The sequence below is a fragment of the Pithys albifrons genome, chromosome 18 (assembly GCF_047495875.1).
Source record: "Pithys albifrons albifrons isolate INPA30051 chromosome 18, PitAlb_v1, whole genome shotgun sequence".
Taxonomy (NCBI): domain Eukaryota; kingdom Metazoa; phylum Chordata; class Aves; order Passeriformes; family Thamnophilidae; genus Pithys; species Pithys albifrons.
In genome coordinates this window covers 12,957,449-12,982,883 of record NC_092475.1, presented here as the reverse complement: position 1 = coordinate 12,982,883, position 25,435 = coordinate 12,957,449, and the positions used below count along the sequence as shown (strand labels likewise).

At 57.4% G+C, this 25,435-nt stretch overlaps 1 protein-coding gene across 1 annotated transcript; it reads left to right on the top strand.

Annotated features, from left to right (window-relative positions):
* The first annotated feature begins 10,252 nt into the window (after positions 1 to 10,252).
* Positions 10,253 to 23,561, top strand: SNTA1 (syntrophin alpha 1). Its single transcript, XM_071572661.1, has 8 exons — positions 10,253 to 10,642; positions 13,006 to 13,191; positions 20,088 to 20,286; positions 20,377 to 20,584; positions 20,654 to 20,784; positions 21,750 to 21,946; positions 22,022 to 22,209; positions 22,479 to 23,561. Exons 1-8 carry the CDS (start codon positions 10,378 to 10,380, stop codon positions 22,569 to 22,571), a joined length of 1,467 nt encoding a protein of 488 aa, XP_071428762.1. The 5' UTR covers positions 10,253 to 10,377; the 3' UTR covers positions 22,572 to 23,561.
* Positions 23,562 to 25,435: the final 1,874 nt, after the last annotated feature.

Below are 25,435 nucleotides of genomic sequence, written 5' to 3'. Positions count from 1 at the left end.
GACAGATAAGGCTGGAGGTGCAGGCAGGGATTCCTGGGATACCCACAGTCAGGGTCAGAGGTGCAGGCAGGGTCAGAGGTACAGGCAGGGGTCCCTGGGTCCCTGTGAGGTGCCAGCAGTGGGTGAGTGATGTGACAAGGCCCTGTGGGATGCAGTCTGTCTCTAACCAGACATCCCCATGGGGACCTGGGGCACTTGGTGATGGTTGAGGGGGTGAGATCGGGGCAGGGTGTAGGGGGAGGTTAATGCCGTTGTAAGCCGGGGCAGGGGGTCTCCAACAGACGAGACCTCGCCAGCCAGATGGGGAGACTCGTCTGCCACTCGCCGGGACCACAAAGGAGGGTCCCCTGGTAGCAGCTGGTCCCAAGGAAAAGGTTAAGGAGACACGTGTCAGGGCAAAGCCCAAGGGTGGCAGACGCGGCCCTGGCCTTTGTCAGGGTCACCTCCCATCTGACGGGGAGCAGGTGGGGTGGGAGCCGCGGGGACCCGGGGCCGGAGGGGCAGCGGGATGGCTGTCATGGTCCCGCCGGGAGGCGCCGGCTGCGGGCCCGGCACTGCCTGTGACAGCTATTCACAAGCTGCCTTTGTGCCTTGGCAGAGAAGGAATCCTTTTTTATTTTCTTCCAACTTATCCAGCCCCCCCCGCCCCCTCCCCGAAAGGGTGGGAACGGCCCCATGGCAGGAGATGCTGATGGGGGTCACAGGATGCCCTGGTCTGGAGCAGGGGACAAGGCAGGGGAGACCAGGGGACAAGAGGGTCAGTGGTTGGAAATCAAGGACAGGGTCTGGCTGGGCATCTTCCTGGTCTGACTTGGAGGAGCCCAGTGGATAATGGGATGGGCACCCATCCTGCTTCCCACTTCTGGGGAAACCACAGGCAATACTTCATCCCTGGGTCTGGAACTGGCAGAGCTGCAGCCCTGTGGGCACCTCTGGCCTCAGGAGCTGCTCTGGAGGCCAGGATCCAGCCAGGGGTCAGGGCTCACCCCCTGGCACAGACCAGCCCCCTCAGTCAGCCCAGGCCCCCCCGGCCCCTCCGCTCCCCCTCACCACCGGAGTGGGGCTAATTTCAATTATCTTCTCCAGCCCATATGAATTCTATTAATATCAAAGTAATGAGGTAGTTACTGCGATTCGGAGGAATGGCTGGGGAATTGCTTGGGATAGGGTTTCGCCAGCCAAGAGGAGAAATTAAAACCTCCCTTTGGAGAGGAGCAAAGGGCTGTATCAGAGGTGAGCAGGGGCCAGCCTGAGGCAAGGGGGGATGTTCAGGGTGTCCTTCCCCAGGGGGCCACTCCTGCCATCCCTGGGGTCCCTCTCGTGCTGGGGAGCTCCTTTGGAGATGCCATGAGCTGGATGGGGAGGTCACAGCAGGGATGATTTCCCCCATTCCCTTTCTGCAGCCCCCCCCCCCCCCCCAGACTCTGTACAAATTCCCTGAGGGCTTGTGCCTGGAGCATCCACCCTGGAATACAGAGGGATTCCCTTGCTCAGCCTTTCTGGAGCCATGATGCTTGGTTTAGGGAGCCCTGAAAAGCAGCACTGGACTGGGCAGTGCGTGTTCCATGCCTGACAGCACCCCAGAGCTTGGGACTGTGGTGGGTCCCCTTGAAGCATGTGGGGACCAGCAGCCTGGGAAAGGATGGGGAGAGATCACAGACCCTGCCTGGCCCCCCAGTCCAAGGAATTGATGCTTTTCCAGGTCCAACACCCTTCCCTGACCCTCAAAAAGAGACAGCAAAGGGCCAGTGCCAGTCCTCTGGACAGTCCTGATCTCACTTCAGAGACCTGTAAAGACATCAGGGAAGGGGGAAATAGAGGGGGGAGGGGAAAATAGCAGGGGTCAAATATATATATATATATATATATATACATCCCTCTATAAAAGAGGTCACTTGTCAGGCTGGGAGAAGAATTTTTCAAGGGGCAGTGGATGGGGTTCACAGAAATGGTGCCTGCAAATGAAGGGAAGGGGCCTCTCCTGCATTCTCCCTCCTTCACTGTGCTTGGGAACACCAGCAGAGCCTGGTCACAGCTGCAGAGGGGACCCAGCCAGGAACCAGGGGTGGTGCTGGGCACGGGGAGGGCAGGAGGCTGTGCATGCATTAGGGCATAAAAATAGCTCTTGTTGTGGAGCAGGAGTGTCACTGATGCCTGCCAAGCTGCGGGGGGAGCACGAGGTGCCTCCCAAGTGCTTAGAAGAGGAATTTGGTGAGGAAGGGGAGGGAGGATTGTGCCCATGGTGCTGAGCAGAAATTCAGGGCATGTGGGAGGATCCTGCTGGACACCACCCCCAAAAAACCCGAGCTGAGGTCAGCCCAGAGCCCAGAAAAACTGAGCAGTGAGAAGAGGTGGGGATCCCTCCACTGTCTCCTTAGCCCAAATAAAGAAGGAATTTTTTATGATGAGATATGGGCCAGGTTGCCCAGAGAAGATGTGCATGCCCCATTGTTGGGACATCAAGGCCAGATTGGATGGGACTTTGAGTAACGTGGTCTAGTGGAAGGTGTCCTGCCATGGCAGGACTAGAAGGTTTCTGAGGTCACTCCCAACCCAAACCACTCTGTGATTGATAACCATCAGGCTGAGCAGGCAGCGGTCCAGCCCCAGGACAGTGTGTCCCCTGTACCCCGTGGGAGCTGGCCTGGGGCTCTGAGGCACAAAGCCATGGCCAGTGATATGAGCCAGAGGGTCATCCCGTCCCTCATTTCTCTTTCGGTGTCACCAGTTGTGCAGCAGCCGCAGGTGCTCCAATTTGTGAGCTGAGTGTGGAGGTTCTCAGCTGCTGGCAAAGTCCCAACGAGCTCCTCCAGGTCCCTGCAAGGGTTTGTGTCCCAGCAGGCAGCACCCAGTCGGGAGGGTGGGTTGGGGCACAAGGTGCCCTAGTGCCCAGGGTGGGGGGCTCCGGCCATCCCCCGCCCACGGCAGCCCCCGGTGGCTGCAGGGCGGCTCTTTGCTGGCACCTGCTGGCAGAGTGAGATCCTGCAGCTGCTGTTTTCCGTGGAGCGGCACTGAAAGCCGGCCCAGAGATGGTCCTCGCACCGCTATGGAAAGGAGAGGGACCCTGGGATAATGGGTCTCTCACTCAAGCATCTGCCAGGAGAGTCCCGCATGGATACGGAAGGTGAAGCCCCATAGAAAGATGCACTTAACTCAAAAACCTGATGCTGTCTGTGGCTGTCCAGCTAGAAGAGGGAAAATATCCCTCAGGGCTCAAACCCAGGCTTTTCCCAGCACACAAGGCTCTTCCCATCCCTCCTGTGCCTCTGCAATGTGCTTGGGACAGGAGGCCTTTGCCCTGAGCCAGGGAATGAAATCACATCCATCAAGGTCTCCTGGTGCTCCAGACAACCTCATAGAATCAGAAATCGCAGAATGGTTTGGGTTGAAAGAAACCTGAGAGTTCATATCATTGCACCCCCCTGCCATGGGCAGGGACACCTTCCACTAGGCCAGGTTGCTCCAAGCCCCATCCAGCCTGGCCTTGAACACTTCCAGAGATGGGGAGTCCACAACCCCAGTGGTGTCACACAGACCATCAGAGAGAGATGATAGCAGTGGAGAGAAGTGGCATTTCTCGAAGCTCTGTTTGTTATCAAAAGCCCAGGGGAGCTGCAAGTGGCAGGAGCTGCTGAGTCCCTGCACCAGGGAGCTGCCATTTCCCGTGGGTGTCCTGGTGATATGGTGGAGCCAGGAGGGAACAGGTGGGGTGGATTAGTGTTTGGTGGGCACAGAGGCACTGAAAGAGGGGGGTAGGGTCACTATCTGCATGGCCACATCCAGAAATCCCCACCATGAACAGGACTGCATTTGTCAAGGAGAATTTGAAATGCCTTGAGGGGAAGTGTGTGAGGAGCAGCTGAGGACACTTGGTGTGTTCAGCCTGGAGGAGACCGAGGAGAGAGCTCATTGCACTTACAACTTCCTCAGGAGGGGCAGGCACTGATTTCTGTTCTGTGGGGATCAGGGACAGGATCCCCATGAATGGCCTGAAGTTGTGTCAGGGGAGGGTTAGAGTGGGTATTCAAAAATGTTCTTCCCCCCAGAGGGTGGTGGGCACTGACCAGGCTCCCAAGGGCAGTGGGCACAGCCCCGAGGCTGCCAGAGCTCCAGGAGTGTTTGGATGATACTCTCAGGCACGGGGTGTGACTCTTGGGGATGATCCTGTGCTGGGTCAGGAGTTGGACTCAATGATCCTTTTGGGTCCCTTTCAACTCGGCACATTGTGTGATTCTGTAATTTTAATTGAAAGTGTGTTTGTCTGTCTGTGACCCCCCTGAACTCACAGCCTGCACCAGGATTTTAGCAACACCCCCAGCAAACACGTGGGATGTGATTAAATCCAGGATGGAGCAGGTGGGGAGCAGAGATGGGTTTGATATCACTAAATAAAGTACCTGGAGATAAAACACCCCAGCACTGCCTGGCATGTGCTGCCCAGGGAGGAAAGGCTGCCCATGCCCATAGGAGAGGCCACATCCCAGACACCATCTCTGAGCCTCTGTGCATCACCCATTTAGCCAGGAATCATGGAGTGATGAACCCAGTGATCCTGGTTTGAGCTTGGATCTGCCCACCCTCACTCTGTGCCTCAGTTTCCCCCCAGGCTCTGGCTCTGGTGCCACAGACTCTGCAGCCACAGTGCCAAGGGACATACAGAACCATGGGCAGTATCTCCAGCAGGGTATCCCACAAACTCTGCAGTCCAAGAGATGCTTATTCCCAGTGCCAGGCAGGGAAGGAACAGCATTTTCATTTGCAAGCAGCAAATTTGCCAGACCGTGCAGAGTTTGCCCCTCTCCCTGTGGAAGACACTGGTGGGGTGAATCAGCCCAACTGATGTGCAGATGTGATGGTGGATTTTACAACCTTCAGCTCCTGTGCTGTTTTTATGATAATTTTATATCCATTCACCTGCCCCAGGGGCTGATTGACATCCCTGCCCCTGATGCCACTTGGTCTTAGAGCATCAGAGAGCCAAAGAGGCAGTGAGTGCTGGACTTTGATGTGTGACAACTTTTGCCTTTCCAAAGACAAATTATTTTAGCTCCTGGGTGCTGCTTTTTTTCCCATCCAGTCTCTTGTTCTTTGATAAAATGATCCTACCCTGATAACACATGATCTGCCATGCAGTAGCATAAGCATTTTCCCATCATGAGAGCCCAGCTGATTCTGGTTATCTTACAGGGATTTGGCAAGAGAAGAGGCTTCATGAGAGGGAAGAAACTTTGTAGGGACTAATTATGTCCCAAAGCAAACAGAAAGTGCTCTCAAGTTAAAGGACTCAGAGATTCCAGTGATTTTAAAGTCAGATAATGACATTTCACTACATTTCCATCACAGCAAAAGATGAATGCATCTTTTAAATATATATTGCATATCTAAATCTATTGCTATCTCGATTAAAACCTATCTAGATTCATATCCATCTAGATAGGAAAAGCTATTTTATTTCCCTTCCATTCCATCCCTTGCAGGGTTTCACAGGGCTCAGTCCTGCAGGGCAAGGTTGGTACCACCCCCCTCTGTGAATTCCCAAAGGACATGGAGCAGAGCAGCCTTTCCTTGGTGCAGAGGGCAAAGGACTGTCAGGGCAACCAGTAGCCTGATATGGTACCTGGATTCCCACAGCTTGGGAATATCGTCCCAGGGACTAAACTTGAGCTCTCAGAGTCTTTTACTTTGCTTCAGAGGGGATTAATTTAATTAACACAAGTAACAAAACTGCTCAGAGCACTCTATAAATAGACTGGTGGGCTCTGACACAGCTCCTGGCTATGCCAAGAAATGAGACTAATAATAGCTGCTTAACAACGAAGTACAGGGGGCTGGAGAGACTAGGCAGAGAAAATGCCAGGGCGGGCTCACCCCTGCCATAGAAATCAGCTGGGAAAGCATGGAATCATAGACTCCCAGAATATTTTGTGTTGGAAGGGACCTTAAAGCTCATCTTGATCCACTCCCTGCCATGGGCAGGGACAGCTTTCACCAGACCTGTCCAACCTGGCATTGAACACTTCCAGGGATGGGGCAGCCACAGGTTCTCTGGGCAACCTCTGGGAGGGCCTCACCACCTTCTGCATCATCCAAATAGGTCACTAAGGAAGTGCTGCTGGAGGGAATGGCTCAGCATGGGGGAACATGGAACCCGTCACTGCCACACTGCCAGGTCCTGCTCGTGGGGACAGTTTGGAGACAATGGAGCCAAGCAATGCTTTTTCCAGCTAAAAAGCAGAGATTTTTCCCAGAACCAGGGGCAGAGCCCTGGCAGCACCTCCAGTCCTGCACCTCCTCCTCTCATGCTCCTCAACCCCTTCCCCTCCCACCGCTCTGCTGCCAGGGAGAAATTCCCAGCTGGGCTTTTGTCACCAACGCACGCGTGTTTCTGCAGGAAGTTTCTATTTCTGTGAATAGCAATTTTTCAAGCAACTCCTCCCCCGCCTGCTCCCCCTCAGCAGGAGCCCTGACGAACGCCGCTGGCACGCCTGGAACCTGGGACTCACTCCTGAGTGCCAGCCCCTGCCAGAGCCTCCTTCCTCCGCCCTCCCATCCCACAGCCTGTCCTGCAGCTCCACGTCATGGGAATTACGCTCACGGCATCTTGCAGGGGGTCAAATGGAGCCGGGACCACTCCATGTGCTGGGCTCCCCGTGCTCACCGTGTGCCCTGGCAAACAACGGGGCTCCGAAGAGGTGAAGAAGCCTAGGGGAGCCAAGACTGCTTGGAAGTCCCAGAAACAGCAGCACCTCTGCCTGGGGAGCACCGAGACCCCCAAGAAGTCCTGGCATGTTCAAACTTCTCAGACCACAGTGTCACAAACCCAGCTGTGCAGAGGAGCCAGCAAGATTTTTGTCTTTGATTAAACCTTGAACCAAGTCCCCTGGTGCTGGAGCTGAGCCACCCCCAGTGCTGGAGCTGAGCCCCCCAGTGCTGAAGCTGAGCCACCCCCAGTGCTGGAGCTGAGCCCCCCAATGCTGGAGCTGAGCCACCCCCAGTGCTGGAGCTGAGCCCCCCAGTGCTGGAGCTGAACCTCCCCCAGTGCTGGAGCTGAGCCACCCCCAGTGCTGGAGCTGAGCCCCCCAGTGCTGGAGCTGAACCACCCCCAGTGCTGGAGCTGAGCCCCCCAGTGCTGGAGCTGAGCCACCCCCAGTGCTGGAGCTGAGCCCCCCAGAGCTGTAGCTGAGCATCCCAGTGCTGCAGCCAAGTTCCCCAGTACTGTCCCAGTCTGCCAGCCCTATTGCTCCCCTCCTGCTTGGAGTAAGCCTCCCAATTTGGACTCACTGTTTCCATTGGAAGACACAACCTGTGGTACTTGCCTTAGCTCTCCATCCCACATAATTAATTGATGCAATTGTCACAGGGAGTAGAAGGGGAGAGCAGGGAGTCCTGGGCAGAAGCAGTGGCTGTGGGATGAGCTCTCTGCCGTGGATCACTGCACATCTTCCTCACTGCACCCACAGGTCTGGCTGTTTCCCCAAAGCAGGGGAAGTCAATGCCATGCTGTGGTTCCAAGGACCGTGGTGCTTTCTCCATCCCAGCAGTGGGACAGGGAAAGGCACTGACACCATCTGGATGGCTTCCATGCATCCAGGCCATGCTTCTCAGCAGCAGTGCTGCCAGGCACAGAGCTGAGAGATGAAAGGAAACAACCCAAACGGTGCTGTTCTGCTGCACTAAAAGCAGTATTTAGCACTCCCACTGCTGCTTCAGATGGGAATGTGGCCTTAGAGGCTGGAATTATCAAAAGGAGCCCAGGGAAGGAAGAACAGCTGGACAAAGTGCTGATTGAAGCTGCCTAGATGGCAAATAAAGTGAGGGCTCCCAGAGCGAGTGGCACAGGGGGAATGAGCTGCCTCCACTCGAGGACCAGTGGACCAAATTCCTCTTGCTGTACATGAACAAAGTGGCATGAGCAGCTGGAGTGAGGCTGGACAGTCCCACAGGGTATGCAGGGGATGTGATCTTAGAGCAATAGCCTTGGGGTGATGCAGAACTGCTTGCTACAGTGAGCAGCACTGCACCACAAAGGCAAAGAGTCATTTGAGCCAAACCCTGTACTTTTTAGCAAAAAGAAAATCAGGAATATGTGAACCGTCTGTTTGGTAAAGAAATAACCTTCAGGGTTTCCTCTGCTGCAACCTCAAGAAATTCCACAGCTGCTGCTGTGTAGGAGGGAGCCTGAGGAGAATTTTTCCCCTCTGCATGAAGCTGATGCTCAGGGCTGGCTGCTGACCCTGGCTGGGAAGGGCTCTGCTGAGCAGCAGATGCTGCAGCCCCCCTGCCTCAAGTGCCCAGAACCCCTTGCTCCATCCCCTTCCCAGCCTGCCACAAATGTTACTGAATTCTTATAAATCCTTGTGCTTTCCGGAGGGTCTGAGACCTCAGTAGCCCCATCCCAGAGGCCCCTGGAACTGCTTGAAGCACTTTGAAAGGGGCAGAAGGGATGTGCAGAGAGGTATTTGCTGCTCCTGGAGGTATTTTCTACTCCTAATTAATATAGAAAAAATGAAGGTCTGCCAAGGGATTCAAAACATTCCCATTTTCAGGATCCAGGAAAAGCAGTACAGACTCTTCTGAATGTCTGCAGGCACCATCTCTCTGTGCCTGGCTCTTGTTTAGCACCTGTTGGGACTGTTGGGAATTTCCTGCCCTGGCTGTGGCTGCTGGGGACACACAAAAGGCTGAGCCACAATCCCTGCCCAGCTCCTGCTGCTTCTCCTGTGACACAGCCCAGCACAGAGGTCCCCAGCACAGGGACCCCCAGAATGTCCAGGATCAGATGTGGGATAAAGAGTGGGGCACTGTGGACCTGTATCCCGTCCTGGACTGGAACTGGGAGCACTGGGAAGCACCGGGTCCTCCTGGTGCCCTGTGTCAGACCAGAGCAAGGAGCACTGGAGGATACTGGGAAGCCAAGTCCCTCCTGATGCCCCATCCCACACCGGAGTGGGGAAAACCAGGCCCTGCCATTGCCCTATCACAGGATGGAGCAGTGGGGCCCTGGTGTCCTGGTCTCTTCCCATGACCCATCCAGTCCAGAGCAAGTAACACTGGAAAGTCTTCTGTTGCCCCATCCCAGGCTGGAATAGGGAGCGCTGGATCCTTCCCAGTGTCCCATCCCAGGATGGAAGGGGGAGCACTGGGGAGTCATGTCCCTTGCAGGCAGAAATGGGGAGCACTGGTGAGAACTGTGTCCCTCCTGGTGCCCCCCCAATCCCGGATGGGGCAGGGAATACTGTAGGGCATTGGGGAGCACTGTCCTCCCAGTGCCCTGTCCCGGGATAGAGAGGGGAGTTCGGGGGAGCTGTGCCTCTTCTCGGTGCCCTGTCCCGGGATGGAGCAGGGAGAGGGGAGCTCGGAGGAGCTGTGGCTCTTCTCGGTGCCCTGTCCCGGGATGGAGCAGGGAGAGGGGAGTTCGGGGGAGCTGTGCCTCTTCCCTGTGCCCTGTCCCGGGATGGAGCAGGGAGAGGGGAGCTCGGAGGAGCTGTGCCTCTTCCCGGTGTCCTGTCCAGGGATGGAGCAGGGAGAAGGGAGTTCGGGGGAGCTGTGCCTCTTCCCCGTGTCCCACCCCGGGCTGGTGCGGGGAGCACTGGGGAGCACCCCGGTGCCCCAACCCAGGACGGAACGGGGTGGGGCCGGGGTCCTGGTCCTTCCCAGTGCCCCGTGCTGGTCCGGTGCGAAGCTGAGCGGTGCGGGGAGCAGGGTGTGCGCGGAGAGGGGTGTGAGCGGGGCGGTGCGGGGCGCGAGGGGGGGGGTGGTGGTGCGGGGAGAAGGGTGTGAACGGGGCGTGCGCGGGGCGGTGCGCGGAGCGGTGCGGTGCGGGGCGCGGGGTGGGGGATGCGCGGAGTGGGGTGTGAACGGGGCGGTGCGCGGAGAGGGGTGTGAGTGGGGCGGTGCGCGGAGTGGGGTGTGAGTGGGTTGGTGCGGGGCGGTGCGCGGAGCGGGGTGTGAGTGGGGCGGTGCGCGGAGCGGGGTGTGAGTGGGTTGGTGCGGGGCGGTGCGCGGATTGGGGTGTGAGTGGAGCGGTGCGGGGCGGTGCGCTGAGTGGGGTGTGAGTGGGTTGGTGCGGGGCGGTGCGCGGAGCGGGGTGTGAACGGGGCGGTGCGGGGTGGTGCGCGGAGCGGGGTGTGCGCGGCGCTGTGCGGGGCGGTGCGCGGAGGGGTGTGAACGGGGAGGTGCGCGGAGCGGGGTGTGAGTGGGTTGGTGCGGGGCGGTGCGCGGAGCGGGGTGTGAACGGGGCGGTGCGGGGCGGTGCGCGGAGCGGGGTGTGAGTGGAGCGGTGCGGGGCGGTGCGCGGAGGGGGTGTGAGTGGGGCGGTGCGAGGAGCGGGGTGTGCGCGGCGCTGTGCGGGCGCGGAGCGGAGCGGCGGGCGCGAAGATGGCGGCGGGCAGGCGCGCCCCGCGCACGGGGCTGCTGGAGCTGCGCGGCCCCGGCGGGCAGTGGCTCCGCGTCCTGCTCACCCTGGCCGAGGACGTGCTGGGGGTCAGCCCGGCCGACGGCCCCGGCGCCGGCCCCGAGGCCCCCGCGGCGCAGCTGAACGGAGGCGATTCGGGCTCCGCCGCGCCCGAGGCGCTCGCCAACATCAGGCGCACCGTGCGCGTCGTCAAGCAGGACGTGGGGGGGCTCGGCATCAGCATCAAAGGTGAGGCCGGGCCGGGGGTGGTCCCGGGGCGGCGCGGGGACAGAGGCACCGGGCACCGCGACCTGTTGCTGTCGCCGTTCCGCGGCTCGCTCGGAGAGGAGCTGGGTTGGGGGTCCTCACACCCCCCAGCCCCTGCGCGGGATGGGGAAGGGGACACGTGGCACTGACGGGACCTGGAACGTCCCCAGCCCACGAAGAGAGCGATGCGTGGGGTGCAGGGGGAGCGGCCAGTCCCTGCTCGCCGTGCCCGGCTGGAGTGGGGGTCGCCAGCGTTTGGGAGCTGCGGGGGAGTCCCACTGCCCCCCTCCACCCACCGGTGTGGGTCTGTCTCAGGAGGCAGGTGGGGTGCTGAGGGCACTCAGTTACACAAGAGCCGCTCTTTTGCAGCCAAAGGGAGGGTTCTGCCGGCGTGTCCTTGTCCCCTCGTCTCCTTGAGCTGGAAAATACCCTTTCAAACTATTAGATAAACGAAGGGAGCGATGTAAAGCCCTTGGAGATCTCTGGGCTCTGGGGTGTTAAATCAACGCTCTCCGGCTTGGAGATGTCTGTTCCCGGGAAGCTGAGCAGCGGGAAACCTCCCGGTTATAATCCCTGTTTTCCCTCCCAAGCTGCCCCGCTGCTTGATGACTCGCCTGAACTTCAGGCTGGAAACTTCTTGGGACAGGGATGGCGGTCTTGTCTCTCTGCCTGCCTTTGCTTTAACGCGGCTCCGAGCGTGGTGGAAACCCTACGAGAGGAGGATGAAAAGGGCAGCAAAGAGGCAGGGAAAAGGTCTGTCACGGAGCGTGGCTGCGAGGGGCTGAAACTCCGTGTGCGAGCAGGGCAGGCAGCGGGCTCGGCAGCCCTGGGGCAGCAACAGGGCAGCTCTCGCCTCCTGACGTGGCTTCTCCTCCCAGCTCGGAGAAGACACGAACGCAGCCTCCGGCTCCCTCTGGAAGTCGGGAGGTTTTGCAATGTGGATGTCTGGATGCTGGACCTGGAATCACATTGCTGCCCGTGTCTGCAGGGTGCCCCAGCCTGCCAGCCTTTTGTTTTAGAAGCATAAACCCCCCTTGGTAATGACTCCTTGGCTGCCAAGTTATTCCTTGCTCTGTGGCTCTCCCAGGAAAGGAGAAACTTCCCTTGGTTCAGTTAAGACTTTATTTTTTCAGTGACGTATGTGGAAAATAAGTAGTTGCCATCATAACTGGGCAGTGGAAGCTGTTGTGAGTGGTGGGGCAGCCCTGGTAGGACAGGACATCGTTCCTGCTCTCCGGGCTGCTGGCACATCCCTGTTTGTGCGCGTGCTTAGGGTGTTTCACCCAGGGGTGCTTCACCACCAGCCGGGGTGCGGGTGGGGTGTCCTGCCATGGCATGTGGTGAGGCTCTGGGTGCCGTGGCTGCTGGGCTGGCAGGACAGCAGGGAGACGAGCGAGAGCCGAGCTGGCGGGGGGTGCGGGCCCTGGCACGACTCTCGTGCTGGCAGCTGAGCGAGGAGCCGCTGCCGCAAGGACGGAGCAGCCCCCGCCGGGGCCTCTGACAGCTGATAACCGGAGCCCTCGCAGGGCTTGGCAGGCGGCTGAGCTAGGAAATGCCTGTGGCACTGGCTGGGAGCAGCCCGGGGCGGGCACTGACAACAGCCTGGGCTCAACCTCTCCCTCTGGGGTGAAGATCATCTCTTGGAGGCTCCTCGGGACAGGCTGTCCCGGGGCGCAGGGCACGTCGGGGACTGCTGATCCCTGGCTGCTGTGGGCAGTGGCTGCTGCATCCCTGCTCCCTGGCACGGAGGCAGCTCGGATCTCCCTGTGGGTTCAAAAGTTAACCTGCAAATTGATCTCCTGAAGCAGCTGGGAGTTTGAGTAGCATTCTTTTAGTCAGGAGAGTGGAGAGCAGCAGGTAAAATAGGGCTGATGTGCTGAAAGGAACATGTAGCCAGGTTGGTTCACCTCTCCCTGGCTCTTTGACCTCCCCAAAAACATTCAGCTGTCTTATCTGTTGAGATCATGAAGTCCTTGGAGCAAGGATAGTCTCTCAGCACACATGATTAATAATGCAAATAAAGACATGCTTTCCTGCCAGAATTGATGGGGAGATGGCCAGGTTTACGTGTTGGCTCTGTGACTAATCTGTGACCATTCCGAGTGGTTTTGAAGCAATCCCTTAATCTGCTGTAAAGCCTCGTGGTACTTTGGCTGCTGTGGCTGGTGCAGGTGTCCTGTGGGCATCTGAGGGAATGGGCAGGGGTTGACCTGGCACGGTGTGCTGAGTGCCAGGAGAAGGGCTCAGCCTCACTGGGGCCATCTGGTACCGCAGCATCCCCCTCCCCACCTGCTCCTCTGTGTGCTCCAACAGCCACAATCGCTTCCTGTCTCTTCTGTTTCAAGGTGGCCGAGAGAACAAAATGCCCATCTTGATCTCCAAGATCTTCAAGGGGCTGGCAGCGGATCAGACCGAGGCGCTGTATGTGGGGGATGCCATCCTGTCTGTCAATGGCACCGACCTGTCCGAGGCCACGCACGATGAGGCCGTGCAGGCCTTGAAGAAGACGGGCAAGGAGGTGGTTTTGGAAGGTAAGAGACAAGGATGCAAAGGGTAACAAGAGTCCTGTACTGGGATGGCACTGGGATGGCATATCACTTGCATATGCATTTGCATACTCTTTCAAATGGAAAACAGCATAGGCAGACTAATTGATCTGCTCATCCAGAGAGCTGGACTTAACTGTTGAGATCTTCCCATACATGTGTGTACCACTGCTCATGTCCAGCAGTTCTGTCTCCCTGCTGCAGGCAGGCAGTGTTGGGAGGTGTGTGACAGGTTTCCAGGGTTTTGGACTCTTCTGTTGCACAGCATCACCCTGAGGTCTGCAGACCATAGAACAATAGAAAACATTTTCTGCTTTTCCCCTGATTTTAATTTGAACCCACATCCCTGGCTGGGATTTCAATAGTAGGGCAAGGGGACACTTTGCCCCAGCCTCTGCCTTTGGGTTTGCTGGGTGAGTTTTGGGCAAGCAGGAGGAGCAGGTAGAGGATGAGGTAGGACCAGCTCAGGGGTGCTGTGGCTGGAGGTGCCCATCCAGGGAGTCCCTGGCTGCTGAACCCCAACTGCAACCACCCCAGATCTGACAAAGGAGGCTACAAACATCGCAGGAATGCAGCTATCATCATCCCAGGAGAGCCTGGAGCTGGTTCCCTGGGACACTGCAGGAGCCCCCTGAATCTTGCTTGAGCTGTTGGTGAGGGCTGATGGGCTGTGACCATGGGAAAACTGAGGGAGAGGCCCCACTCTTTTCCCATTGTGTTTCACATCACATCTTTGCCCACCCTCTGCCAGCTTGTCCAGGCTGGGATGAGCACCCCAGATTTGACCTTTCCCCTCCCCTCACTTCCAACCAGCCCCTGGGGTTGCCCTGGTTAACCAGGGGGGTCTCGGCACCAAAGACCCTTCCCAGGGCAGACCCCAAAGGGAGGTTTGATTTGGGGGCAGCTCTCTGAGCTTTCCCTGGACCAAGAAAGAGTTCTGCGTGTTCTGCTGCCAGTGACCACTGTGGCCTCTGCTTTCCTGCGCCTTCCCCACCTTGTCTCAGCTCCAGATTTAAATTTTTAGCTTCGCTCAGCCCTTTCTGCTGTGGGTTCCTCCTCTCCTGGGAGCAGCAGGACCACGGCTCAGCCAGAGGAATGTGCTGCTCTGCACAGCTGCTGGGAGCAGATAGGGTTGGTGGTGGGGTGGTTTTGTTGTTTTTTTCTGACCAAAGAGAAATACAAGAGCTTCTTTCTTTGTGAGTCTGCGAAATTCCTCCCTGTAGCCGCTGTTCTTGGACCACCCTCTCTCTATTATTTTCTGTTCACCCTTTACTTTGGTGTGGGTTTGCTTTTTGTGAGAAGTCCTGCTGAAGGTGGAGAAGAGCTGCCCTTTCTGTGGAGAACATTCCTCTCCCTGGACCCCCTCCTTCTCCTCCTCCTCCATCCCCTGGGGGCTCTGCTGTGAGGCAGCTGCAGGCAGGGCCTTTGCTGTACCTCAGATATGACCTGCTGGGCTTCTTAATTAATTAAAACTCACAGCAGGTACCCTTGGAAGGAGGGTGGGGTTAGGTTGGCTCCCACCAGGGCACTCCGGAGGCTCTGAATTTGTAGCTGATGCTGTTGGGGTCCCTCAGTGTGGTGTTGCTTGGGAATGGGTCTCTGCTGCTCACCTGGTCACTCATGTCACCTATAAACATGGTACATCTCCATCCTCTCCCTGTTTTGGGTTTGTTTGCACAGTGCAGCCTGTCCTGTGGGGGATGGCTGGGCTGGCACTGTGCCAGGGTCCCCATCAGGCTGTCACTGCCCTCTGGATTTGGTGGTCCTGCCTCAGGATAGGGTGTCCCCTGCCTTGTACCTGCCATCCCGGTGGGTCTCCAGGAGCTGCTTTGCCAAGTGTCCTGCCCTGGGAAGGGGTGGCAGGACTGGAGGGCAGAGGGTGGCATTGAGGTGTCTGAATGCTGTTAAAAGGGGGATTTCCTGCTCTTTTCTCCAGCTTGGACTCACTCTAGAGCTTGGAGAAAAACACCTTAACATCACTTAGACACTTTCTGGTCCCTGCACGCTGCCAAGTGTGACTCCAGCTTCTCTTATGGTGCTGTAAGTACCAAAACAGAGCAGTTTGGCACAGCCAATATCTTTTTGCTACCTTGCTCCTCCTGGCAGCAGTCATTCCTGGGGTTAGGAGTGTTTTGGATAGTTTTCAAGTGTCATTGCAGCAGGTAACAAAACTGGGAGAGCTGGCACCTCCTCACAGGGCAGCGAGCTGGGGTGAGGCTCTCCAGAGTGGCAGAGCTGGGAGCTGATGCATTTTGAGTATTAGCAGTGGCTCCATGTGCCAGATCTCACCCTGGGCTGCTCAGCTTGGCTTCTGGCTCCTGAGTTGTCATTGCTGCCCAGGCGTGAGGACATGCAGATACCTTTTGGTGTGTCCTTCCAAGATTTTTTTTCGGATGAGCCAAAGTACTGTCTTGATATTTGCAGAAGGAGTTTGACTGTATTTATATTACATTGTTATTTTGGGGAGAGTTGCTCTCCCTTGCCTTATTTTTCCCTTGGTTTCTTTTTCTTATTTTCATTGCTTGGAATCCAGAGATTTTCCATGGCAGGGGAAAGGCTGATAAACATCCTTCCAGCTGCCCTGGGAAGGGCTTTGATGACAGGAATGGTTTTCCTGGTGAGGCCCCTGTGCTGTATTGTCATGGGGGGAGAACTGGGAGCAGTGGGGAGGAGGAGCTGTAGCAGCCTTGGGCATCTCACATCCAAGGCAGCCAAGGGCTTGCTGGCCACAGGGATGCTCCAGCTGCTGCAGCTCTCCAGGACTTGCTTGGCCAAGAAATAGCTTGGAAGCTTGAAATTCAGAAAAACAAAAGGGTGCCAGGAGAGAGAGGGGTTGGGGGTGCCCAGCTCTGCCAGGCTGATTGCCAAAACCAGGGGAAGGAACACAAGCAGCAACAGATGCTTTGGACCTGCCCTGGGGATGATGTAGAGAGAGGATGAGGGTCCACATCCTCCTGCCTCCTCCACACTTTGCTGCCCTGGAGCTTTGCTTTCCCTGGGGATGTTTCTGGGGTTGTTTCTCCTCCTCTGGAAACACAGAGGGTTGTCCCATTATTTCCCTGGGTCCTGCTGACTGTGCAGCACAAGGGAATATTTAGGAAAGAGCTGGGACATGGGATGTGGCACTGAGTGCTGGGACAGGGTCTTGGGGCAGGAGGGATGGCAGTGGCACCTCACCCTGTAGTGACCCTTGGCATTTTCTTTCCTGGAGTAGAAGGGCTTGAGCTGAGGCAGCTGGGGCCAGGAGCTGCTGCCTTGTTCATTTTTGGAGTCAGGGGCAGGGAATGTTCCTGGGTGGGGTGCTGATGGGACTGGTGAGCATTTTGGAAGCACATTAGAATATTGGCTTGAAGTTTACAGGTCATTTCAGTGTGTTTGCTGAGCCCCCAGTATAACATGGTAATTTTACATCAGTGCTGAGGCAGAGGAGGACCAGCTGGAGACTGGCTTAGCATCTCCATAGGGCCAGCACTGAATCTCCAGGACCTCTCTGAAAGGCTTCCTAATGTGATGGCCACCAGTACAGGTGGCTCACTTGGCTGTGTAGATGCTGCTGGGAAGCTTTTGGCAGGAGAAACAGCAGTGCCTGTCCCACCCTTGATGGGCAGTGCACCCTGGAACCTCTCTGTGTTGAATCCCTCCCATGATCTCTGGGCTGGAGCAGAGTGTGCCAGCACCAGGCTGATGGCTCAAGCAGCAGAAGGGTGCTCTTGAACCTGCTCGAGGTGTCCATGTGGATGGGACTGTTTTCCAGCCTGGAGGAAACTTTGTGACCCCTCAGCAAAGGTCCCTGGGGTCAGGAGCTTGGTATTGGTCATGGTGAGCCACGGGATGTGTGTGGGACACATCACACAGGCTCAGGGTTGAGGGTGCAGGAGTGTTTGGTTTATAATTCTTCTTCAACCTTAGAAGGGATGGGCTGTTGGAGAAGGAGAACTTGTACCCAAGAAGTGAAACCAATGAATTTTGATGGTTCTGACCCTTTCTGGCTTGTTGAGAAAAAAACTATTGCAACACAGAGAGAAGAGCAGGGCTGATATAGGGCCTTTGGTAAACCATGTCCCTGATGGAACTTACTTCAGGTTTCAGGACCCATGCAATGCTCTGGCAATGCCCCTGTTCTGCCACCCCCCTACAGATACACCATCCTGGCATGGGTGGCCACAAGCCCAGAGGCTTTAACTGTCCCCCAGAAACCTATAATAAAGTGTTTCTCAGTGCAAAGCCCTGAGCAGTTAAAGACTTTATTTGTCCCTTCTCCTCCATCCTGGAGAGGATCAGTGGGACAGGCTGTCTCCTGTGGGAGGTGGAGAGCCCACATGGCCCTGGGGGCTGTGTGGCTTAGCCCAGCAGCCACTGAGGTTGGAGGTGGCTTTAAGTCAACAGCAGCAAGACTGTTTCTACCTTCAGTGGTTTTTGGAGGGTGCAGGCTAACAAGGAGCAGACAGGAACTCCATCATTGCAAAGTGTTAATTAGAAAGAAAAAATAATTTAGAAATTACAGTTATCAGCAGCAGAGGTGATGCATAATGTGGTCTGAGTTGTTTGCTTTAACGAGATGGAGGTAATTAATTAAGCCACCCAATACCAGCTGCAGTGAAGGGACTGGCAGAAGTGTAAGTCACCCGCTGTAAAGCCCCTGCTGGGGTCACTGGAGGAGACAACAGCTCCCATGGGATTGTGGCTCCAGAGACCACCACAGCTTCCAGCACATCCCAGCTCCCTGTGCTGGCTCAGGGACCCCCGTGCTGTGGGAGCCATTGGTGCTTCTTAACCAGCCTTAAATCCTTCTTGAAGCCACATACCAGAGTCACACACACTGGCCATTCCCTAATTCTCTGTGCCCCATCCTGGGCTGGGCACTGCTCCCCTCCTGCCCAGCTCCATCGGGACGTGACCCCACCATCTCCCAGCGAATGCCGGTGACGTCCCCTGCATGCCCAGGGAGCCAGAGGCTGGCGCGGGGACACTGCTCGGGTTTCAGCAGCTGAATGGTATCTTTCTGAACTCCAATTAGTTCCCAGGCACTGCAGAATGGCAGGTCGCTGCTGCCAAGATTAATGACTCGGGTGACATCCAGCGTGGCTCGGATTCCTGCGGGAATGTGATGCTATTTATAGCGGGAGGTGCAGGGCACGAGGCTGGTGGCCCCGCGCCGCCGCCTTGGCCCCGGGGCCACCGCGGGATGACCCGACCCACGTGGCACAGCATCGTGGCCTTTTATAGCTGTGTCCTGTGGGGCACCCATGGGGCTCTGCCTCCTTGCAGCTCCTACTGGGTGTCAGGATTTGGAAGTTTTAGGGAGCTCACTGGGATAGGAATGAAGGAGAAGGTCACAGAATCTATTCTGGGTTCAAAGGACCCACAGGGATCATCGAATCAAACTCCTGACCCTGTACAGGACACCCCAACAACGCCACCATGGGCCTGAGGGTTTTGTCTTGAGGGTGCTTCTTGAGCTGTCAGACTGGGTGCTGTGACCACCTCCCTGGGGAAGATGAGTGGAAGATGGGTGGTGTGGGCAGGTGAAATCTGGGGGTGGAGGGCTCTGCATGCAGACTCCCTCCAGGTGGGAAAAGGGCTGCTTTCTGGAGCCTGAGTCTTGCCTGCAGTGACTGGAGTTGGTCCCATCCAGCCACTTACAAGTGTTGGCTGCAAAGCCACTCTCATGTGCCCCCTCCTGCCACCCACACTGCTGACCTGGAGCTGGAGTGGAACCGGCAGGAATGCCTGGGGATGTGGCAGCAGGCACGTGTCTGCCCCGTGGTGTTTTCCCTGGGCACCTCCAAAGGGAAACCCTCCCTGGAGCCACTAGCTGGTTCCACGCTGCCCCAGGGCAGGACCAGGACTGGCACCCTGCCTGCTCAGCCCAAGTTTTTTGGCCAGTGTTGCCAAAATCATTTTCAGGATGTAGCTGTGGGGCCCCATCAATTTGTGGTGCCTCTCATCTCCCCCTTCCCTTAAACCTCAGGAGCCGGCTGCCATCCCAGCGTGGCTCTGAGGCCTCTGGCTCTGCAGCCAGGCCCACTGGGGACTGAAAGCTGATTTCTTGCCCCTCATTTGAGGCTCATGGGGCAGGGCTGAGCTCTGAGCACGCACTCCGTGGCTTTTCCTGGGGCCAAGCCAGGGTATTTGAGAGCTGTTGCTCAGTTGGCAGCGGGACTGGCTGTACCAGCACAGTTTGGACTGTGTAATTTTGGCCTGGGACTCTTTCCCATTCCCCGTCCTTCCCTGTGTGTGCTGCCCCAGAGACCTGATCAGACTTGGATCTGTGAACTGATCTGGGTTACAGGGAATTAGAAATGGGGGAAAAGCCATTTTTATCCCTCTTAGGGGGCTTTCTGTGCTGGGGTGGTGGGGCAGAGGTACTGGGAGGGTCCTAGGTGTCATGTGAGGGTAGTGAGGCCCTGGCACAGATTAAACTGACAGAGAGCAGGCTTAGGTTTGTTATCAAGGAGACATTCTTCCCTGTGAGGGTGGGCAGACCCTGGCACAGGTTGCCCAGAGGAGCTGTGGCTGCCCCATCCCTGGAAGTGTTCAAGGTCAGGCTGGATGGGGCTTGGAACAACCTGGGCTAGTGAAAAGTGTCCCTGCCTGTGGCTGAGGGGTTGGAATGAGATGATCTTTAAGGTCCTTTCCAACACAAACCATTCTGTGATTCTCTTGTCACCCTCTGGTGTGACCTCATCCACCAGTGCCGTCCCTGTACCCACAGGGGTGCAGGGCAGAGGACCCACAAGCACCCATGGGTGGCAGCTCTGGGGAGGTAATGGAGGGGCCACCAGCTCCAACGAAGGGAGGGCACAAGGGGTCTCAGCAGGGCAGGATGAGGCTGCCCCAGCCCATGCCATGCCCTCAGCTGGGTGCTGCCTCTCTTCCAGTGAAGTACATGAAGGAGATCTCTCCCTACTTCAAGAACTCCTCAGCGGGGGCGACGGTCAGCTGGGACCCGTCTCCTGCCGCGCCGCAGAAACGATCCTCGCCCGTGCTGCCCCCGCGGGAGCTCCGGGAGGGCCGCACCGTGCCCCTGAAGATGTGCTACGTGTCCCGCAAGTGCCTCCCCACCGACCCGGAGCACAGGTGAGCGCGCGGTGCCGGGGGTGGCGGTGCCACCGCGGTGCCCGGGGAGCCGAGGGCCGGCGGGGACCCAGCGGGGCCGTGTCCCCGCAGGTACCTGGAGGTGTGCTCGGCCGACGGGCGTGTCGCCCTTTTCCTGCGGGCAAAGGATGAGGCCACGGCGCAGTCCTGGCTCGGCGCCATCCAGGCCAGCTCGGCTGCGCTGCTGCCGCGGGTGAAGGAGGAGCTTCGGGCACACCTGGCGGGTGCTGGCACGGCGGCCGGGCGGGACGTCAAGCACGTGGGCTGGCTCACCGAGCAGGTACCCCCCAGGCCCCACAGCACGCCGTGCCACCGCGCTGCTGGTGGCCCTGACGCAGTCTCTTTGCAGCTGCCCAGCGCCGGCACCAGGAACCTCCTGGCCGTCCTGACGGAGAAGGAGCTGCTGCTGTACGGCAGCCTGCCCCAGAGCCGGGATGCGCTGGGCAAGCCCACGCACAGCTACCCCCTCATCGCCACCAGGTAAGGGCCACTGGCCCATTGCCCTCCTGCCCTGCGCGGGAACAGGGTGGTGGCAATGTCTGAGGGCAGTGGCTGGGGCTGGGAGTCAGGATGGAGCTCCGGGGTGGTGGCAGAGCCCCAGGGTGGTGGTGGCTGGGACCAGAGATGGTGGCAGGAGCTGGGTGTCAGGGCAGAGCTCGACGCTGACGGCAAGGGCTGGTGGTGGTGCAGAGGCGTTCGAGGTGATGGTGGCGCCCCGGGGTGGTGGCAGGGCAGTGGGATAGTCACAGTGTCTAGGGATGGTGTCAGCTGGGAACTGTGGTTTCAGAACCTTGGGGGCTTGTGCGGGGTGTCGGTGCGGGGCGGTGACAGTGTCGAGGCGTGGTGACAGTGTCCCGGGGCCGGTGAGGAGCTCAGTCCGGGGGTTCGGGTGCGGGCGCTGCGGGAGCGAATCTGCGGGGCTGCAGCGCCCCCTGGCGGCCCAGCCGCGCAGCCACCACGGAGCGGGACGCGGGACTGGGGTGGTGCGGGATGCGGGGCTGTGCGGTGCTATAGTGTGGTGCGGGATGCAGGGCAGTGCCGGGGCTGTGCGGTGCTGAAGTGTGGTGCGGAATGCAGGGCAGTGCCGGGGCTGTGCGGTGCTGAGGGGTGGTGCGGGATGCCGGGACTGTGCGGCGCTGAGGTCCAGAGTGGGATGCAGGGCTGTGCTGGGCCTTTGCGGTGCTGTAGTGTGGTGCGGGATGCCAAAGCTGTGCGGTGCTGAGGAGCAGTGCAAGGTGCTGGGGCGTTGCGAGGCGTGGTGCTGTGGCAGTGCTGAGGTGCGGTGCAGGGGAGAGGGGCAGTACTGTGGCGGTGACGAGGCATTGGTGTGCAGGTGTGCGGGGCTGGGGCTGTGCCGGGGTGTTGCAGTGCAGGTGTGCGGGGCTCGGGCTGTGCCGGGGCGTTGCGGTGCTGAGCTGAGGTGCTGAGCGATGGCCCTGGCGCAGGCTGGTGCACTCGGGGCCGGCGAAGGGCTCGGCGCTGTACGAGGCCGAGCGCTCCTTCGCGCTGCGCGCTGGCAGCCGGCTGGGCGTGCAGACCCACCTCTTCAGTCTGGAGAGCCCCCGGGAGCTCGCCCTGTGGACGCGGCTGCTGGTGGACGGCACCCACGGCGCCGCAGAGCTGGCCCAAGAGGTCTCGGCAGGTCAGCGGGGGGCCGGGGGGACCGGGCGGTGTGATGGGACCCCCGGCTCAACTCCTGTCCCCTCCCTGTCCCCAGCATGCACGTGGAAGGGGCAGGAGTGCACCCTGACTGTCCACATCGACAAGGGCTTCACCATCTCCACCACGGAGCCTGGGCTCAGCAGGACCATCCTGCTCCAGCAGCCCTTTGAGAAGCTGCAGATGTCCTCAGATGATGGCACCAAGATGCTCTACCTGGACTTTGGTGGCCCAGAGGGAGAGATTGTGAGTTGACTTTGTCTTCAGCACACCCCATGCATGCTCCCACCAGTCCTGGGGGGAGAGGGAGAGCAGAGCACCCACCCTGCACACAGCACCCATCCTGCCTGTCATGTGGGTGAGGCATGGCTGGTCCTCCTGCCCCAGCCAGGGTGCACAGCTCTTCCCAGGGCCCCAGTAAGGCTATGGTGGAGCTTGGAGGTCTCTGGGTGGTGGCTGGCTGCTCTGGGAACACCCCTCCCCATTGCAAACGTCCCTCTCTTCCTTTCTTGCAGCAGTTGGACCTTCACTCCTGCCCCAAAACCATCGTCTTCATCATCCACTCCTTCCTCTCAGCCAAGGTGACCCGGCTGGGGCTGCTGGCGTGACCAGGGAGCGGAGCACCCGGGCAAAGCAGCCAAGCCCCCTGCCCATCTATGCACCTCCCTTCTGGCCAAACCCAGCCCTGAGCCATCCCAAGGAGACTGGAGCCCCTGTGGGATCACACCACTCCCACCAAGGAAAAACAACCATCTGGCTGGAGAAACCCCCTCCTGGGGCATCTGGGGGCAGTGATGGGGTGAAACCCTCTTGGATGGCAGCACCAGGATTCTCCGGCCCCTTCTTCCCCTCCTTGCTCGGCGGCTGGAGAGGCCCAGTGGGAGCCCACAAGCGGCCACGTGGCCGTCACCCCAGTGCCTTGAGAGATGATATTTTCTGTACAAAGAACCCGTTTGTATCTGTGTTTTATATTTATATCACCCACTTTAAAATGCTGACACGGCAGCTCTTCCCCACCTGGCTTGGAGCCCCCTGCAGAGTCCCCAGGTCATGAAGCACAAGGACAAGTGTCTGTTTTCCAGACAGGCAACCCAAGGGCTGGAGACCAAAGCCAGCTCCAAAGTGCTTAAGAGATGGGAACTGCAGATCAGCTGTATTTGCCAAATTTTTCCATGTTGTACGGAATGATGGGAACCACTTTTATTTGTTGGAATTGGACAGCGCGTTTGGTTTTGCTCGCTCTGGAGTCACTTTATTTCTTGGCTTGTGAGGGAGGGTTGGCAGAATAACTTCTTTTATGAACCAAAAGATTCTGCATGAAAATGCGTTTTATTTGGGGTTAAATAAACCTTGCAGATCACAACCAGCAGGAGCCAAGATCAGTCTTCTGGTTTCACTTGGAGAAGTAGAAAATCAGTTTGTGGACCATGGCTGGGCTGAGCCTCGGGGTGTTTTCCACGAGGGGAAGGAGGGAATTTGTGTGGAGGCTGTGGGATGCTGCTGTGAGCAGATGGTGGTGCTCTGGGAGCAGTGGGGACACAAAATACTGTCAAAAAATAGTTCCTATGGGGTGCATCAGGATTTGGGTGCCCAGCTCTTGGCAGGACATGGTGATGGAGAGGAAAGGGATGTCCCGTTCCTCCCAGCACAGCCCCATGCCTGGCAGCAGGAATCTTTTATGATGAACAAGCCTGTACTTTTTATTGCATGTAACTGTCAGATTTCCAGGAGACCTTGCAAAATAGCTTTGCAAGAGGGAAAAAAGAGATCCCCCTGCCACATTTCTAACTGTTAAATCAATACAGCAAGTAATTTAGAAACAGATGGTGTATTTTCTATGATCAAAAGCTTGTCTGCACAAGGAAACACATTATTACTGCAATTTACCTTCCTCTTCTTGCCCTACAGCTAGTACTCTTTGGGGTTCATTGCAATAAAAGAGGGAATCGCTCCCAATCCAGAGCAGATTTCCTATTAATCTTACAGACCACAAGCTGCCTTGACTTTCCCAGCACAGCTCAGGCTCCATCCTGCTCCATGTGAAGGAAATAGCTCAGTTTAGAGATGGATATTTATTTTCTTGGGTTTCTTTGCATTTGATGTTGGTGATGGTGAGAGGACTTTTTTTCCCTCGTCTAATTTTTGGTGGTTTCTGAGCCTCTTCATCCTTCTGGCATCATGTTCTGCTTAATGGGAGCCTTTTCCCCAGTGATGCTTCTGCAGAGGGGCCTGTGAATAAGACAACTACATCTTATAATAAGGGTCTGGAGCACAGAGTGGCTGAGGGATCTGAGGGGGCTCAGCCTGAAGAAAAGGAGGCTCAGGGGGGAACTTCTCACTCTCTTCAACTCCCTAACAAGAGGAAGGAGCTGGGGAGGGATTGGACTCTGCTCCAGGGAACAAGGCACAGGACAGGAGGAAACAGCCTCAAGCTGTACCAGGGAAGGTTCAGGCTGGACATCAGGAAGAATGCCTTCATGGAAAGGGATGTCAGGCATTGCAACAGGCTGCCCCAGGGCACTGGTGGAATCACCACCTCTGGAGGGATTTAAAAGACGTGTGGATGTGACACTTGGGGACATGGGTGGCCTTGGCAGTGCTGGGGGAATGATTGGACTTGGTGGTCTTAGAGGAATTTTGTACTTAAGTGATTCTGTGATTCTGTTTCCCTGATGATGTGGGACCTTGTAACATAAACCACAGAGAAAGAGAAGATAGAAACTGCCTCCCCAAAAGAAGCCCATGGCCACTGGAGATCTCTCCCCAAAACATTCAGACATTCTGAATCAACACTGAATTTCTCTGCCTGGGGAAGATTTTGGGGTTGGCAGCAGGAACTGAATCCCAGTGCAGGATGGCATCTGTATGGAATAATGAGTGCTCCTGCCTGGGACCACCACACAATTCCCCAGGGAGGAGTAACAGCTTCTTGGGGTTTTGTTCTGCCGGGCACTTTTATGGCAGAAGGACTGATATTTTTGAAAGCAGCTTTAAAATAAACATAATCAGCTCTGCTTGTAGAGCTGGGAACGGGCTCAGGAAAAAGCAATTTCCTCAGCTCAGTCTCAGGCAACTGGAGTTTGATTTGGCCACTGTGACTGGAACAACTTAGGGAAAGGAGAGTTTAAAGGTGTTGCAAATGTTGGGAGATGGGTGGCAAATGGGAAAGGAAGAGGGAAAAGCTCCTATTCTGCTCTCTGTGTGGAGCTCTTGTGAGGCTGGTTGCCAGAGGGGGCCAAACTGGGGATGGAAATGGAGAAACAGAGACTTTGGCATCCAAACCACTTTGGTGCCAGCCTGAGCCATGCACAGAGAGAAGTGGGTGATGGCACTGGGGGTGGCTGCAGCTCGGCTCTGGTGCAATCCCTTTTCCTTTGGGAGCAAATCCAGCCAGGCCATAGTGAGGTGAGCTCTCCATTTCCTCTATGGGAAACCCAGCACTGTCGGCATCCCCGGCAGCAACGTCACAAGT

Excerpts from the sequence above, each read along its gene's own strand:
- SNTA1 (XM_071572661.1), top strand. The coding sequence starts at position 10,378 with ATGGCGGCGGGCAGGCGCGCCCCGCGCACGGGGCTGCTGGAGCTGCGC. Across the intron at positions 13,192-20,087 it reads CAAGGAGGTGGTTTTGGAAG|TGAAGTACATGAAGGAGATC; the intron begins GTAAGAGACAAG and ends CCTCTCTTCCAG. Across the intron at positions 20,585-20,653 it reads TGGGCTGGCTCACCGAGCAG|CTGCCCAGCGCCGGCACCAG; the intron begins GTACCCCCCAGG and ends GTCTCTTTGCAG.